This window comes from Macrobrachium nipponense, chromosome 9 (assembly GCF_015104395.2).
Source record: "Macrobrachium nipponense isolate FS-2020 chromosome 9, ASM1510439v2, whole genome shotgun sequence".
Classification (NCBI taxonomy): Eukaryota; Metazoa; Arthropoda; class Malacostraca; order Decapoda; family Palaemonidae; genus Macrobrachium; species Macrobrachium nipponense.
The window spans coordinates 67,602,260-67,620,638 of record NC_061110.1 but is presented as its reverse complement, the minus strand read 5'-3'; the positions used below and the strand labels follow the sequence as shown (position 1 = coordinate 67,620,638).

The window sequence follows — 18,379 nt, the reverse complement described above, 5'->3', positions numbered from 1 at the left end:
CAATAACACTAAACACTCACTAGGCAGTTACTATATACACTTAACACTCATAAAACACTAAACTCACTAAATACTCACTATACCTCAAACACTCGGTAAACATCCAATAAACACTCACTTAATCCTAAATATTTAAACCCTAATACTTACATTCATTATACACTAAACAATTCACTAAGCATGCATATACACTTTATCACTATCTAAACACTAAAAAACACTCACTTAAACATTCATTAATTCCTCATTAAACACCCTAAACACTCGTTAAACACTAAACAGTGAATGACCATCCTCACTTAACACTAACATTCACTAAACACTCAATAAACACTTGCACACTAAACATTCACTAAGCACTAACATTCACTAAACACAAACATTCATGAAACATTAACCAAACCTAAATACTCACTACACACAAATATTCACAAAATATATACTAAACCTATGCAGTCACTAAACATTCAGTGAATAAGCACACTAAACATTCATTGAATACTTACACACTAAACATTTACTAAAAACTAACATTCATTCACTAACCACTAAGCAATCACCAAACATTCGCTAAAAAATACTCACTAAACACCCCAATTCACTGATTGCTTGTGTACTAAACATTTTGCTAAGCACTAACATTCACAAAAACGTTAACTGAAAACCCTAACATTCATTCACCGAATACCTTACTCAGTAAACATTTACTGAAAAAAAAACTTACACACTAAACACTACCATGCACGACCCTCACTCCCCAACCCCAAACACTCACTAAACACACACACTAAACCCTACACACTCACTGAATGCTTACACACTAAAACTTCACTAAACCCCAACATTCACAAGACATTGACAAAACATTCACCAAAACCCTAAAGACTCCCTAAACATTCACTGAATACTTACACAAGCATTCAATAGTATTCACTAAACCCTAAACACTGAGTAAACATTCAATGAATGTTTACACACTAAACATTCACTAAATACCAACATTTTCACAAGGAGTCACTCCATATTTACACTAACATTCACTAAAACCCTAACGACTCACTAAACATTCACTGAATACTTACACAATAAACATTCAATAATAACATTAACTTAACCCTAAAACAGCGGGTAAAACATTCATTGAATACTTACACACTATACATTCACTAAACCCTAAACTATACTACATTCACTAAACTCTTACCACTCATGAACATTCACTAAACACTTACTAAACCCTAAAAATTCCCTTAACACTTACTCATTAAACATTAGCGATAAAAAAGAATTCTCAATCACATTAATCCCCTGTTCTATTTGCAGAGTAGCAGACCTTTATAAATGGCCGCAAGGCTTTGCAGCGACCGACGCCCTGGTGGAAGACCACTGAACTATGTAGTACTGGTATAGAAATCGGAACTCCAGGTATATATACCTTCTATGTTCTGTTGCGATCTAGCCAATGGTTATGACTGTTACGTTGGGGGTTGGGGTGGGGGGGGGGTGGGCGAATAGGAGGCGGTTGCGCCGATGTTTAAGGAGAGACTTTAATCCTGCTTTGTATATTATAGACGGAGAATCGTATGAGGGGGAGGGTTAGTTATAGGAAAGAGAGAGAGAGCGTATATGTCTATCCTCGATCCTATTTTGTTCTTGGTGGAAACTTGATTATTAATTTGACTTTGCTTATTCCTGTAAACCTACCAGTCTTTCCCTCTTGACTGCGCACTTCTCCTCCTCCTCCTTCATCGTCATTGCTTCATCCTCCTCCATTTTCAATGCATTCTCTTCCGTCTCCTTCCACCTCCTCCTCTTCCAACTCAACTCTCCTCTTACACCCTCCTCCTCCCTTCACCTCCGAATCCGCCATCCTCCTCCTCCTACATATTAATTGCATCCTCTTCCGTCTCCTTCCACCTCCTCCTCTTTCACCCTCCTCCTCCTACTCCACACTCCTCCTCCTCCAACTCCACCCACCTCCTCCTCCTCCTCCTCCAATATTGTTCCCCCTTTTCGTGTTTCAGTAACATTATTAAAAATATCCAGTGTGCAAAATATTTATTACAGTATAATGTATTTAAGAACAATATTCTACGTTTTTTTTTTCATATACTCAATGTCATAATTTATGATAATGTTTTTAAATATCTAATTTTACAAATATTCATCGTATGCTACATCATTTCATTATATTTTATAACAGCTTAGTCTCCGATTTGAGTCATCGACGATAATTAATACCAATCTTAATTCTTATTTATAACTTCCATTGCCTTCTCCCATTTGAAATAACCATTATTATTAAATTACTCATAAGATGGAGAACGTATTCATATGGAACATGTGAAACGGTAGCACTGTTAGAAATAAAATGAGCCAAATCTAGGAGATTGTCAACCTCTTTTCCCTCCTACCCCCTCCCCCTCCCCTTCACCGTAACTATTATGTAACCTCCCTCACCGCGAGAGAAAGAAAGGAGGCTAGGCTGATGTGTTTTTATAATAATTCAAAGAGACAACACGCAGGTAAAATGCAAAAAGTAAATGTAGTACTTCTGGACTGGAACTCACTCTCTCTCGTTACAGAAGAACCGAGATCACCAGAGGGTCGTTATCCCGAGAGTTCTTGAGGTATTTTCGACCAAATAGCCTTCGGGGAGTAAGGGCTCCGTAGCACCTTCTCCTCGAGTTTCTGCTCTCTCTCTGTCTGTCTCCTGTCCTGTCCTGGACCATAGTGCAGTCTCCTGAATTGCCAACTGGTCTCTATATCTTTATTGATAGTATATTTCCATTATTACGTCTCTGGCGGTTCCTGTAAGTACGGTTAGAGCGAATTTTGAATGAACCTGCCTTTGTTCTCTGAATCATCTGCCTTGTGTGTGTGTTTGCTCTCGTATTTATTGCGTTTGTTCTTATTTATTTGTATTCGAATGTGACTTTTTCGCATTACTCATCTGAGTTGTTTTCTTTGTAGGGGGCTGCTGATGCCTCAAGTGGAGAGTTATAAGGATGAGGATGTCTCAGAGACTTGTTATAATTAGTCCATCCTCCTTAGAGGAGACATCGCATAGAACAGATGTCTCACAATTTATTTTTTCCTCATAGGTGAGTGTTTTTAAAGCACTACTTTTTGGGGGAAAAACACGACATCCATAATTCTCTCTCTTGGCATTTCATTATAATGGTGTTTTTGGCCATAAGAGTGTGTATATTGAACAAGCGTACTTCAGCAATATTGTAAATAATGACTCTCTCTCTCTCTGACAACCCCATGTGTGACCCCTCCCCCCACCTCTTTAATCCAGAACCATTGTAAAATACCAGGGAAGGACTGTAATGGCCTCTGTGCAAGTTTTTGATTTTGAAGTGAACGCATGTTTAGTGCATGCCCGTGAACTAACTAAACATTGCATCAGGTACAAATAATCTGGTTTGAAAAATAAAATATTGTTGCACTTCCGTAGGTACGTCAGGACTGACTCTCTCTCTCAAAGCACATTAAGTTTATATTGCTTACATTTTTCTCTTTCTCTTTAAGCACATTAAATTTTTATTGCCTACATAGGTGTATATATATATATATATATATATATATATATATATATATATATATATTATATATATATTATATATATATACGTATATATTATATATATATATATATATATATTTATTATATTTCACGTATTTACATTTACATATATACGTAACACAACCCCAAAATACCTCCTTAGGCCACCCCCCGCCCCCGTTTCCAAACGTTAACAGAGAGAGACAAAAATCACAACTGGTATTCAATTACTTAATTATTTTTCCCCCTCCTCAACTACTAATTCCGGTAGAATATGTTGTCCTTTTGAATTAGTAATAATAATAATAATAATAATAATAATAATAATAATAATAATAATAATAATAATAATAATAATAATAATAATAATAGTAACATTATTATTATTATTATATTATTTCCCACTGAATATCGTAGGCCAGTGGTTTTCAACCTGTGGGCCATGGCCCACTGGTGGGCCATGGCGGGTTCTGAGGGGGGCTATAACATGATGGCTATCCAAGGGCCATGTCCTGAACAGAGTTTTGAACTTAGTGAAGAGCTAGAGATGTTTTTGGATATGCAAGATAAGGAGCCTATTTTTTTCAATGATCCACTTTGGGAACCACGTTTAGCCTATTTAGCTGACATATTTGACCAGCTTAACAAACTTAATCTAAAGCTTCAGGGTAAGGACACAACAGTAATTCACTTTGTTGACATATTGCGTGCTTTTGTTGCCAAGATGAAGAACTGGTCCAGGAAAGTTAGCTCTGGTAATTTTGCTGTGTTTGGGAAGCTTTGTAAAGTGGCTGAAGGAAGAGAAGACACGGAATCTTGCCTCCAAAATGAAATAATCAGTCACCTTCATAATTTGTCCAAGAACTTTCCAGGTACTTTCCTGGTCTTGAAGAAATAGATCTGTCATTTTTGAGAAACCCTTTTAATGCAGTACCAGATATTATTCCTGAGTCTGACCAAGATGAATTTCTAGAAATGAAATTTGATTCAAGTATCAAGGATTTGTCTAAAGAACATTCTATACAGGAATTCTGATCACAAGCAAGTGTATCATATCCTAGAGTTGGGAAGCTTGGGCTAAAATTCTACCTTTTGCTTCTACTTACCTATGGGAATCCAGGTTTTCTGCGTTTATTACAAATAAAAACAAAAACAAGAAATCGCTTGGAGGTGAAGCATGATATGAGATGTGGCCGGTTATCTAAACAAACTGTCCCACAAATTGATAACTTGTAGTATAAAGCAAAGTACAACATCCACACTAGCTACCAAATCTATGCGGTATTTTATATGCCAACAATAAAGTACTATTATTTTTATTTTTATAATTGTTGCACAAGTATAAATTTAGTTTTAATTACAACACAAGTAGACGAATTCTATAAATGCACGCCATTGCTTAACCTCATAAGTAAAAAAGTGGAATTTTAGTTATTTCAATGTTCAAAATTTATTTAGAATACTGGTAAATGCAGGCCAGTGCTTATTTTCATAAGTGAAAAAGTATTTTGTGTTATTATTACAATCCATAAAATTTAATTACACAAATACTGGAAAGTGTTTAATTTCATAAGTGAATACATGTCCTTTGAGTTTTGATTACAATATATATGAGTTATTAACAGTGAATAAAGGCCAACATTTTCTTCCAGTAATGAAAATGTAAGCTAATGAAGTGCTCTAAAAAAATAGTTCTGTAAATGATAATGTACTACTACTAGGTATTTGCTAGAATAGGATAAATACCGAAATGTCCTGCCTCTACCATAGTGCTGTTAGGAAACAACAAGAGTCTGTCCAGAGAATAGGTAGGGACAATTAGTTAGGAAAAACCACTGGTAGAAAAATATATAGTGAGGGTAGAGTGATGAAGAATCTACCAGAAGTTAAGGTAGAAACAAGAGTAGATGTGTGCAGCATAAGACTGCACGAATAGCAGTTTCAAAAACTAGACCAAACATTGGCAGTCAAGTTCCAAAACAGTAAAATGCAAACCTCACCAGAAACTCTGAACTTTGACTCCTTCAGTTGGGGATGTTTTTTTACCCTTCAAGAGACGCAAAAAACATCAGACTAATCTAGGGGTGGCACCCGACAAAGTAAGGAAAAGCCCACTTAACAAGAAGAAGTAGGGTGTGTCTTAAAGAGTAGTTAAGGAGGAGCTAATTGAATCAGTTAGGTTCAAACTTCATTTGAGCCCCTAGAGAAAATCAGTTAAGAACAAGGCCTTATACGGGGAGGCTGTATCCCTTCTCCCTCTGTTCCAGTGTAGTGTAGTGTGTATTGTGAACTTATATTTTATTCTATAATGCAAATTAATTAAGTGGTGTTTAACTTGCCCCCAGCCCAGAATTCGTGAAACGTATCCACGCCATGAAGAAAAGAAAGAACCTCCTGAGAGACATGGCTAAAACGAATGAATAATCTACAATGTTCCTATGAGAAAAGAAACTCATCGCAAGTGACAATTGAAGGTTAGCCCATATAACAAACAACCTTCCAAACATTACCCGTAGCCACAAAGAGAACCAGAAGAAGAAGAGAGAATAAGAACTCGTAGGTACGCAACGCAAACATAAGAAAGAGAATAAAAAAAATATAGACTCGTAACAAAAGTGGTGCCAGCGATAGTGGGATTCTAAGTGCAAAAACACCGATATAAAAAAGAGACACACACACACAGTGGAAAAATTAAACAGAGTGGAAGATATAAAACTGCCAATAAGAGAGCGCTGATACTTAAGCGCCAGAAACATAAAGAAAACCAGGCACGAACTCTACAATTAAAAAGAAGAAAATTCCGAGTTCAATAACTCGAAGAACGAAGAAAAAGAAAAAGGGCGACGAAGAATAACGAAACATAACTCCGAGCAGCATAGACAAAACAACACTTCGATTCCACTGAGAAGGCAAACGAAAAAAGAGCGACAAAACGCAGTGAATTTCTACGAAGAATACTGAACTAGGATCGCCGCATTCCTAAGCCATAAACTCGATAAAGGAAAACTCAAAAACGCATTGAGGCGGATAGAAGAAGATTGAATTCAACGTAGCAGAACTTCATGGGAAGGCGATTGACGGCGGAATTCTTCAATCAACCTGCGAGCACTAAACTATCATAAATCCTGAGGTAGCGCTCATTTCTCCATACATCGCTATGATTTTTCCCCATGGACGGGGGATGGCAGCACAATAGACTTCAACCGTAGCAAGTGAAACAGAGGCAGAGCCCGGACGACGACGCAGAAGTGATCGGCAACCAGCAACAAGAAGAAAAGTTTAAAGTATCCTGATAGATTAACGTCTGACAATAAATCAAAATAGAAAATTCTCACACACTGCAATAAATAAAAATGGTTTTATAAAATAGTTCATAACATGTAGCTTTGAGGTAAAAAAAATTTTTTTTTGCCATAAAGTTGTAAGATAAAATAATTTTCTTTCTTCCTTCATTGATTGTGATAAATCTAGAACAATAAAGATACTGTCATTCAGTTCATAAAGTGCAGTGGTGTGAATAAGGAATAACGGCATATACTAATGTTAATGTTTTTCCCGATTGAAGGAAGGAAACACTAGGAAATAAGGAAATTTAGATAGGATATCTAGGGATCGCAATAAGGAAGAGACTCCAGTATGAAGATAATGTAAGTACAACAATGCATCTATTTTTTAAATTGTATCTAGTCTAAGCTGTTGGTATGAATAAGAATTTTATTGAAATTATTACCAGGTTGCAATGAAGCAGAACTCCTGACCCGAGCCACTATAGCCTACGTCCAACTCCTGACAGACGCTCGAGACTAAATAATCAGACGAATTTTTCTCCTTGACGATCGCATAGCGAAAGTCCACCCAGAATACCGAGCTCGACAGTAGCAAATAGACCCACGACTAGTGTGATTGTTACTAACAAGCACAAACTAGGTACTCTAGAATGGCACAGGCCGCTGTAATAACACAGGCTACACGCTTTTGCGGTAATGTAGAAAGGGGTCATCCTGACAAAATTAAGTTAGAAGCATATACAGTATCTCAGTGGATAATAGAGACTGAAAGTCGAATTTCAGCTAGGGGTGGAATTTAACCGATGAAACTCAAAGAAAATCAGATGAAGCATTACTCTATTTTAGTTCCGAACGGGGAGATGCTCATCGCACTCTCACATCTGCTAAGTTTCAGGAGATTCCGACATTCGCAGAATTCAAGAAGGTGTGTCTAGAATTGTGGGAGCCCATAAATCAACAAGACAAGTGGTATAATTTAAGTAAGTTTTTACACCAGAAATATGATGGGGATATTATCGCAAACTTACATACTGATGTAGAAAACTCTATCCGTAACTTAACCACAGATTTGAAACGAGCCGGCGTAGTTATTGGCGATGGTGATGCTTTTAGTCGTGACACAAAGGATTTATTCAGTATGAAAGAGATTTTAAATTACATAGTCCATGGTATAGTATATGACGCTATCGGGGAAGAAGAAAAACGAGTCTTTAAGAAACAGGATCCTGATCCTAAGCAGGATAGCTTAGCAGCTTTAAGATTTATGAAAAAGGAACTGTGCAAAAAGGGACCGAATCTGGCAAAGGAATTTACAGGTTTTGTAAATAATGGAAACCCTAGTAGAAATAAGAATAATTTCCAGGGAAAGACAGATAGTGTTCCAGACAGATCTAGAAATTTCAAGCATAGACAACAAGGAAAACAAGATCCTAGGAATAATCCAAGGAATAGTAATGGGAAATTTTTCCAAGCAAACAAGAATAGTAAATATAGGTCTCAACAGCATAGAGGAAATCCAAACAATAATAATCCAAATTCGTCCAGCCCAATCCACAGTCAGAGTTCCGGAGATAATAAAACCCAAAATAATAAACAGGAACAAAATTATGCCAATTGTGGTTATTCCAGCCACACAACTCAGAATCGTAGGCGACCAAGGTATTGTTTTCATTGTAATAGGACAGGTCACCTAACACAAAATTGTTGGTTCAAAAATACCAATACTAATTATAATGCCCAAAGTAGTACACCCCAAAATAATAATCAGACTCAGTGACAATTACAGAAGGGGGTAATACAAAAGAAGGCTTCCTTACCAGTAGAAAATGAGAATGAAATAGTTACGGTAGGTCAGGAAGATACTTTCAAGTTGCCTTTTGAAGTAAATAAGGAGATAGTATTTTCAGTGAAGGATTAAGAAATATGCCAAGAAGATTTACCTATCATCCAAACAAGAATTAATAATAAACCATGCTCAATCCTTTTAGATACAGGCAGTAGTGTAAATATAATAGATAAACAAACATTAACAAAACACATTTAGGCTTTGCAGATACAGAAATACAAGGTCCTGGTAGAATTATAAGGGGAATAGCCGGAAAACAAATAAAAGCGCTGGGCAATGTCACACTGGACATAAAGATTTTAGACAAAACTTTTAACGAAATATTTGTAGTATTAGAAGAAAGGTTTTACCCTACGCAAGCGCTGTTTTCATATAAAGCTATGCGGAGATGTAGAATAATGTTAGATTGTGGAGAAAATAAAATTAATTTGCCACGCAGAAATAGAGAAAATGTTTGTTTTCAGCTAGAAGAAGGAAAGTCTTGCATAAATCTGATCAATTTATCTGAGACAACATCTTCTAGGGAAGCGAACATCCAAGAGAATAAGATAGATAATAATGGTAGCACAGATAATAATGCTAGCACAGATAATAGTGGAATAAGTGGTGGGAATAATAGTTTACAAGAAATGTCCTTACCCAGGAAGGATTCTATGATAGATTGTGCATAAATAAATAATATTAACAATGCAAGCCTGGATATTCAGACTTCTGAGCAGAGTTTTGACTCTGAACAAATTAACGCAGCTGAACAATTTAATACCCCTGAACAATTCATTGCCACGGAACATATTAATGCATGTGAACAAATTTATGAAGATGAATCACAGATCACTTGTGCGCATTCAACAATAGATGAAGATGAATCAGAAATTGATTGTACATATCTTATAATGGATGAAAATAAAGAAGAAAAATATATCAATGAAGTCCTGTTATTAGGAACAATAAATAAGGGCGAATTAAACTGAACAATATTACTGGATGAAAGTTCGGATGAAACAGATGTCTGTTATTTCTCAGAGATACGTGATGACGAAGAAATATGTTTAATCAGTACTGCAGATGACCATACTGTCAGATTTGTGCTTAATAGAGAAGTAGTTTTGTACCCGCAATGTCTAACCAAAGTTTGTCTTAGAGCTAAAACAGACGAAGACTTGCATGAAAAAGACGTAATGCTAACTAATGAAAACTTACCTGACTTTGTTAGGATGGACAATTCCCTAGTGCACATGAAAGGTAATAACTGTGAGACGTACGTCCAGAATTTTTCAGACAAAAGACTAATACTAAGACCTGGTAAAGAATTTTGTACAGGAATTGTAGTGAATAATCCTTTACTAACACTAAGTGAAAAGGCATTCTTCTCTAACACAGAACCAAGTTCAATTCTAAATAAAGAAGTAAATAATACAGACTTTCCTCAGAATAGAGTTAAACTATTACAAATATTGGAGAGGTATAGAGATGTCATTGCTTTAGAAGGAGATAAGTTAGGCAGAACAGATACTTTGCAACATAAGATTTTAATACAAGATGGAACTAAACCATTTTATATCCTTAACTATAAGTTGCCAATAGGTCAACGACCGATCTTAGATCAGTTAATTGAAGAAATGAAGCAAGATGGTGTGATAGTACCTTCTAAATCACCATATAATTCACCATATAATTCACCTCTCTTGTTAGTTCCAAAGAAAGATTGCACTTGGAGAATGGTAATAGATTATCGGAAATTAAATTCACGCACCATTCCAGATAGGATGCCAATGCCAGTTATAAATGATATGTTAGCTCAATTAGGTGGAGCAAAAATATTTACGTCATTAGACTTGCTTAGTGGCTATTGGCAAGTACCTTTAGACGAAGAATCCAAGCCTTTAACAGCTTTTAGTACTCATAAGGAACATTTACAGTTTGAAGTCATGCCCTTTGGTCTTACATCAGCCCCGCTAACCTTTACTCGATTAATGCTCCAAATCTTAGGAGATATAGAGGATGTTTCAGTATACCTAGATGATGTAGTCATTTCTAGTAAGGACTTGGATAGTCACTTTAAGACATTAGAAACAGTGTTAGAAAGACTAAAGAGTGAAGGATTAAAGATCAAAATTATGAAATGTCAATTCATGATGAAATCATTAGAATACTTAGGGGGGACAAATTGTCATCAGTGAAAATGGACTGCGTAGCCAGGGGGAAGGTAAAAAAATAAAAGGGGCAATTGGCAAAAAATATCCCAGTCCCAAGTAACTTGAAAGCCTTGAGAAGGTTTCTGGGGATGATCGGCTACTATCGGCCGTTCATTAAAGGATTTGCCACTATAGCCAAACCATTAACAGATTTAACTAAGAAGGATGTAGTTTATGAATGGAAGCCAGAACATTAAAAAGCTTTCCAAACACTCAAGGAAATGATGACAGGAAATCCAATTTTAGTGTATCCGGATTTCTCAAAAGAATTTTACTTAGCCTGCGATGCTTCTAGTACAGGTGTAGGTGCAGTTTTAATGCAACAAGGAAAAACCAGAATGAGAGCAGTATATTATGCAAGTAGAGTTTTGAATGCTGCAGAAAGAAATTATAGCACTACCGAACGTAAGTTTAGGCATATATTGCTAGGACATAAAGTCAATGTGCTTACAGATCACAAACCCATTTGTGACTTATGCAAGAAAAGAGCTTTCACAAATAATATGAAGTTTAACAGAAGGTTCATAAGTGTATTAGAATTTGCCCCAGAGTTTAGATATATCCCAGGAAGATATAACAGTATAGCAGATGCCTTGTCGAGATTGCAAGAAGAAAACGAGAAACAAATCACAACTAATACCTTCTGCTTTAGTTGTCAGATCATAGATCTAGATTTAGAAAGAGTTCAGATCGAACAGCAAAAAGATGCTAACATTAGAAAAATAGTGGGTAAATTAATGCAAAATGAGGATGATCAGTCTGAATTTCAGTTAATTAATGGAATTCTATATAAAACATCAGATGAACCGAATGCTTGTTCACGTCTGTATGTACCTAATACACTAACAAAGGAAGTTTTAGAACTAACACACTCTTACAAGTTGTCAGGACATCCTGGAATAAAGAAAACATGTAGAACAATCACTAGAAACTATTTTTGGCTTAATTGCAATGAAGATACTAAAAGATTTGTTGAAAATTGTCATGTCTGTAACGTACACAAGGGTAACGTAAATGTTAAAGCCCCTCTTGAGAAATATCCATCAGAATTAACTCCGTTTCAAGTAGTTTCAATGGATTTTGTAGGTCCATTTCCAAACACAACTAGAGGTAACCGTCAGATATTAGTTTTCATAGATTACTTGACTAGATATGTTGAGATCATTCCAGTCAGAAACAGAGAAGCAACTACTGTAGCAGAAGCTCTGAAATCTAGAATAATTACTAGACATTCCTGCCCTCAAACATTATTATCTGATAATGCAGGAGAATTTACTAGTGACATTTTAAAGAAATTGTGTGAGTTTTATGAAATTAACAAGTGTCAGGTTACAGCTTATAAACCAAGCTCTAATGGAGCAGTTGAAAGAACAAATCGTAAAATAAAGGATGTACTGAAAACTTTAGTGACTCCACAGACTGAAGATTGGGACTTAATTCTTGAAGACGTACAGTTCACCATTAATAACACTGTAAATGAATCTATTGGGGAAACCCCACACTTTCTGTTATATGGTTATCAGAAAAGAATGCCAAATACATTGTTAGTCGATGCAGCTCCACTCCGACATACTTATAATTACGAAGACTACGTTGCATGGAAAACAAGACGGACTTTCGAGACAGTAAAAGGTAGAAGGGCTCGATTAAAGGAGTTACATCAAAAGTCTAGTAAGTATTACAACCAGAAATCAACAGTCCCAGATTTTAAAATAGGTCAACAAGTGTGCTTAATCACAAAGTTGAAGGACCTAATGTTAAAGTAAGTCCTAAATTCCAAGGTCCATATAGAGTAATAGAAAGATTAAAGTTAAATAAATTTAAGCTAATGCATGAATCAACTTTAAATGAAACTGTTGCACATTGGAACCATATTAAAATAGTACATTCTGACATTTGGTCAGAAGAACATTTAAAGAACTTTAAAGATTTAAAGGAATCAAGTAGTAAGGAAAACACTAACGTAAATGATTCCCATACTTCATCAGCATTAGTGAATCCGAGATAAAATTTAAGGAAAATATAGGACCAAGTGCAACAGGTCATTAACATTGTTGTATAAGGTTTGCTGCTTAGAATGTATTTTGCCGGAAATGGATTTCACTATGGCTCATGGTGAGCGATATCTGCATCTCCCTCTTGTAAATCAACAAGGGAGCACTTCTAAAGGATCATGGTCAAGTGAAGATGATACACGACATAGCGATTGTAACTATCAATATCACAAATATCGACCAACAACAACAAGAACTATTAGGATTAATGAGTAAAATTGGAAGTGTCATGACTACTAACCAGAACAATTCTGTTTTGTTAAAGCTTAGGGAGGATATCAGTCAGGTGTTACCCAAGAGAATTAAGAAGCGTTCACTTTTGCCATTTATCGGCACAGCCTTAAACACTTTGTTTGGTGTAGCTACTGATGGTGATGTAGATAAAGATAGGGCTAGAATAGAAAAATTAGAAATGTGGGCCACAGAACGAGGTACAATCATGACAAAAGTCATTGATGCAACTAACAAGAACCAAGATTTGATTATTAAATTAAAGGACTTTGTTAACAGTATCGCTCAGAACATTACAACAGAGATAAATGACTTAAACAATTCACAATTTGTGACTCAGTGGTTGTTTGAAACAGAAACCTTTTTGTTAAATCACAAGGAACTTTTGAATGCAGTAATGTTAGCCGCTAAAAACATTTTATCACCATACCTCATCAGTCCTAGTGAGTTACACCTTGTAATTGAAAAATGTATGTTAAATCATCACTTCAAACCGCTTGTGCGAGATGTTCTTACTTACTATAGTCTATTAAGTGTGAAAAGGGTTTCTGATCACATTGTGTTGGTGATACCATTCAACAATAATGAAGTTAATAACCTGATATCCATTTACCCTTTTCCAATGCTAGTAAACAACAAGTCAATTGTTTTGAACCAAGGCATAGTACATTTTGCATTGCAACAAAATTCACTTCTGTTGGTGAAACTAAGTGACAAAGATTTTGATGATTGTATCATGCTTGAAGCCAATGAGTTTGTTTGTAACATAAACAGTTTTTATGAGCCACTTAACAAATTGTATTGCATAGATGATTTGATTAATGACAGAAATGGTGAGAATAACTGTGACTATATCCCTTACAGTCCAGTTTTCAAAGCTCAAATTTTGTATGATGAAATAGTAGTATTTTCACAGAATCAACTAACAGCTAAGGTCACTTGTAGGAATAAACTATCTCAGATAATGTTTAATAACATTAAATCCTTTGTGACATCTTGTGAAGTAGTTATTTTGAATTATTTGTACTACAAGCCTACCATTTTTGCTTCTTACACCTTAAATTTATCTAGGCATATCAATCATTTTGATAATGTCAAGGATTTCAAATTGTCCAAACTTGAGTTAGAATCATTTGACAAACTTGAAGCAGCTAATCAATTTTTCCATATGTACAAGACTGACATTTCTCCCATCATGTCCATGATAAATATTGTTTTGTTAGTGCTCACCATAGTTGCTTTCATATGTATTGTCAGAGTGTTAGTTGTTAACAAGCTCAACGCCATTAAGGCTTTACTGAATAATTTTCCAGCAAATAATTGATGTTCTAACATTGTTGTATACATTGCCAATTTTTTTTTATTACTTTCAACATTGAATTTTTTTATTATATGTAATCATTTGAATAATTTTAGGCATTGAGGTCACTGCCAGTAGGTGGCCGAGTGTTGTTAGGAAACAACAAGAGTCTGTCCAGAGAATAGGTAGGGACAATTAGTTAGGAAAAACCACTGGTAGAAAAATATATAGTGAGGGTAGAGTGATGAAGAATCTACCAGAAGTTAAGGTAGAAACAAGAGTAGATGTGTGCAGCATAAGACTGCACGAATAGCAGTTTCAAAAACTAGACCAAACATTGGCAGTCAAGTTCCAAAACAGTAAAATGCAAACCTCACCAGAAACTCTGAACTTTGACTCCTTCAGTGGGGATGTTACCTTCAAGAGACGAAACCAATCAGACTAATCTAGGGGTGGCACAGGAAGTAAGGAAAGCCACTCAAGAAGAAGTAGGGTGTGTCTTAAAGAGTAGTTAAGGAGGAGCTAATTGAATCAGTTAGGTTCAAACTTCATTTGAGCCCCTAGAGAAAATCAGTTAAGAACAAGGCCTTATACGGGGAGGCTGTATCCCTTCTCCCTCTGTTCCAGTGTAGTGTAGTGTGTATTGTGAACTTATATTTTATTCTAATTATAAGCAAATTAATTAAGTGGTGTTTAACTTGCCCAGAATCCGTGAAACGTATCCACGCCATGAAGAAAAGAAAGAACCTCCTGAGAGACATTGGGGCTAAAACGAATAAATAATCTACAATGTTCCTATGAAAAAGAAAACGTCATCGCAAGTGACAATTTTGAAGGTTAGCCCATATAACAAACAACCTTCCAAACATTACCCGTAGCCACAAAGAGAACCAGAAGAAGAAGAGAGAATAAGAACTCGTAGGTACGCAATGCAAACATAAGAAAGAGAATAAAAAAAAATATAGACTCGTAACAGTGTGACCGCTGTCCCGAAAATCGGAAATAATAGCCTTGGTAATTTGTGACTTGGGAGAAAAAACTTACTTTGAGAGGAAAGTAGAGGTCTTGAGCTGTTGCTTCAATGGACGCTGGCTCTTGACTAATGTCCATCCTGGGTTACAGGACATGTTAAAGTACGTCATCGGGAAGGTGGTCGTGCTACGATACAGGCCGGCCATTCGGTATTTTACCCTATGCACAGTTAGCCTATTTGCAAGGGTGTTTGTATGTTGTTAGGGGCTTCTGTCGAGAGGGTTGCCCATGTCTCAGGAGGTAATGATAGGCTGTTAGCAAGATCACAATATTATTTGCCTTTCTTTGTTTCCTATCATTTGCTGTTTGCAGATATTCCGAGCTATGAATAATTACTGACCTTTATTATTGAGCTGAGGAGATAAGAGGACACCGCTTTCAAGACGGGCAAAGGACATGCTTACCTATATGTGAGAAGGTTGTGTACTGGAGATATAGGTAGAAATGCTCAGATCAGAGACATTTTTCACCAGATACATTCTAACCTAACCTGTCATGGGGTGCTTTGCCCTGCACTGTTACCAAGTTATATACATGTCGGTAGCCTAATAGGTAATTTTCTTTTAATGAAATCTGTGACTGTTCTGCATCACTACTAGTCTGATGCCTTTTGGGATATTTAAGTCATGAAGAAGAGTAAAATTTCTGATAAACTAGGACTGTAACATAAATACAGGTAGTATATTGATACAAAACATTAATAGCACAACTGTTTCACATTCTTATTTGGTAAAATACTTTCTGGGATGTTGATTACATACTAGAACAGTGTTTCTCAACCTTTTTACCTCAGGGCGCATCTATGAATTAACAGAAACTTTGGGGCACACCTTTGATTTTAATATGGACAAAATACTTATGAAATTTGAATGTATTGTGAAGTTTCAGAAACTTTAGATTGCTGGTACAGTAATACTTTCTTCCTGAGACGATATTTTACTTTTTTGTGCATAGCGTTCAAGCATATTTTAAAATGTTTTTTTTTTTTTTTTTTTTTTTTTTTTTTTTTTTTTTTTTTTTATATGGTGCATATAATTTTTGTTTTTATATAATAATAATAATAATAATATGTGGCGCTGTGGCAGAGTGGGTTAGGTCGTCAATCGACAGGTTAAGCAAACATTGGGGCTTGGGTCAGTTTTTTGTTTGGGGATGGGCGTGACCGCTCTTCTCAGCGTTGATTCCTCGGGAAAGGATCTTGACCATAATTTCCTCAGTCTACTCAGCTGTAAATGAGTACCTATCCATGATGGGGTAGGGACCAGCTATGGGTTAAATAGCAAAACTCAGCAATGATGGAAAGAAATGAAGGAATAAACGACAACGACGTAAATGGAACCTCTGGCAACAGAGAAGCTTCCTCCGGCAGCCAGGTATTCAACCCAATTGAAGGGGAAGACGGTCAGGATACTGGAGGTCGTCATCCAGCAACTGACCACTACAACAACAGTAACCAACAGCCTGAGATTGGAGCTACAGAAGACAAACCAAAGGAAGAAATGGACAAGAAAAGAAAATAAGGAAATATGGAGATCTACATCAGAAGCAACCCGACGGAGAGAGGATATAGAAGAAGGTGGTCAACATCTGGAATGAGAGGTAATAACACCCCCAAAACAAAGAGCAGAGGCTGGCAGGCCAAGTAAGGAACTAAAGAAAAAGAACTGGCTCTCCCAACAGAAAGAGAAGAACTGGAAAGGGAAATGTCACACGACAACGAATTACACGAAGACGAACAGAGAGACGATTGCACAGAAGACGACAAGGATGATGAGGTATCAAACAACGACACACGAAGAAACACCGACGAAGTAACAGAGAGGACGGAATGGATAGAAAAGATTAGACAATGGATGGAGCCAGATTCAGAGAGAACAAAGATCCCCTCCATGAAAGCCTACAACGCCAAGAAATTAAGAGAGAAAACAGGTGAGGTCAATGAAATAATGGGCATAATACACACCACCAGTATTACAGAAACAAATAACTTGGCATATGCAGGAGCAAGATTAGTAGCAGAACTGATGGGGATACGAACACCAACACCACCAGCACAACCAACCCAACAGAAACCAAAACAGCAACCTCCTTGGAAAAGGCGACTGGAAAAGCGAATCATGGTGATGAGATCTGACTTGAGTAAACTGAAAGAGATGGCAGAAAAAAGGCTAAGAAGCAAGAAAACAAGGGAGGAACTCAACGAGAAATACAAAGTACAAGAGAGGGGACTAAACAAAACAATAGAAGATGTAAAACAGAGGCTTAAGGCCAAAGCACATAAGATCCAACGGTACATGAACAGGAATAAGGGATACCAACAGAACAAACTATTCGGAACCAACCAGAAAAGACTATACAGCCAACTAAGAGGGGAAGACAACCACCAAGAAATTCCTGAAGTCGAACCAAGTAAGAGACTCTAGGAAAACATATGGAGCAATCCGGTATCACACAACAAACATGCAATATGGCTCCAGGAAGTCAAGGCTGAAGAAACAAGGAGAATAAAATAAAGATTCACAGAGATCATGACAGACACAGTCAGACACCAACTAAAGAAAATGCCAAACTGGAAAGCCCCAGGTCCCGATGAAGTCCATGGATACTGGCTCAAAAACTTCAAGGCCCTACACCCACAAATAGCAGAACAACTCCAGCATTGTATCTCAAATCACCATGCACCCAAATGGATGACCATAGGAAGGACATCCTTAGTACAAAAAGACAAGAGTAAGGGAAATATAGCCAGTAACTACCTGCCTATCTCAACGAGAAATACAAAGTACAAGAGAGGGGACTAAACAACACAATAGAAGATGTAAAACAGAGGCTTAAGGCCAAAGCACATAAGATCCAACGGTACA

General features: G+C 36.5%; 1 protein-coding gene across 1 annotated transcript; it reads left to right on the top strand.

Moving 5' to 3' along the window:
* Positions 1-4,012: 4,012 nt before the first annotated feature.
* Positions 4,013-4,468, top strand: LOC135218093 (protein FAM200A-like). Its single transcript, XM_064254239.1, has one exon. It carries the CDS (start codon positions 4,013-4,015, stop codon positions 4,466-4,468), a length of 456 nt encoding a protein of 151 aa, XP_064110309.1.
* The last annotated feature ends 13,911 nt before the right edge of the window (positions 4,469-18,379 follow it).

What these genes read in the sequence shown, in the direction of transcription:
- LOC135218093 (XM_064254239.1), top strand. Translation starts at nt 4,013, where the DNA reads ATGGCCCACTGGTGGGCCATGGCGGGTTCTGAGGGGGGCTATAACATG.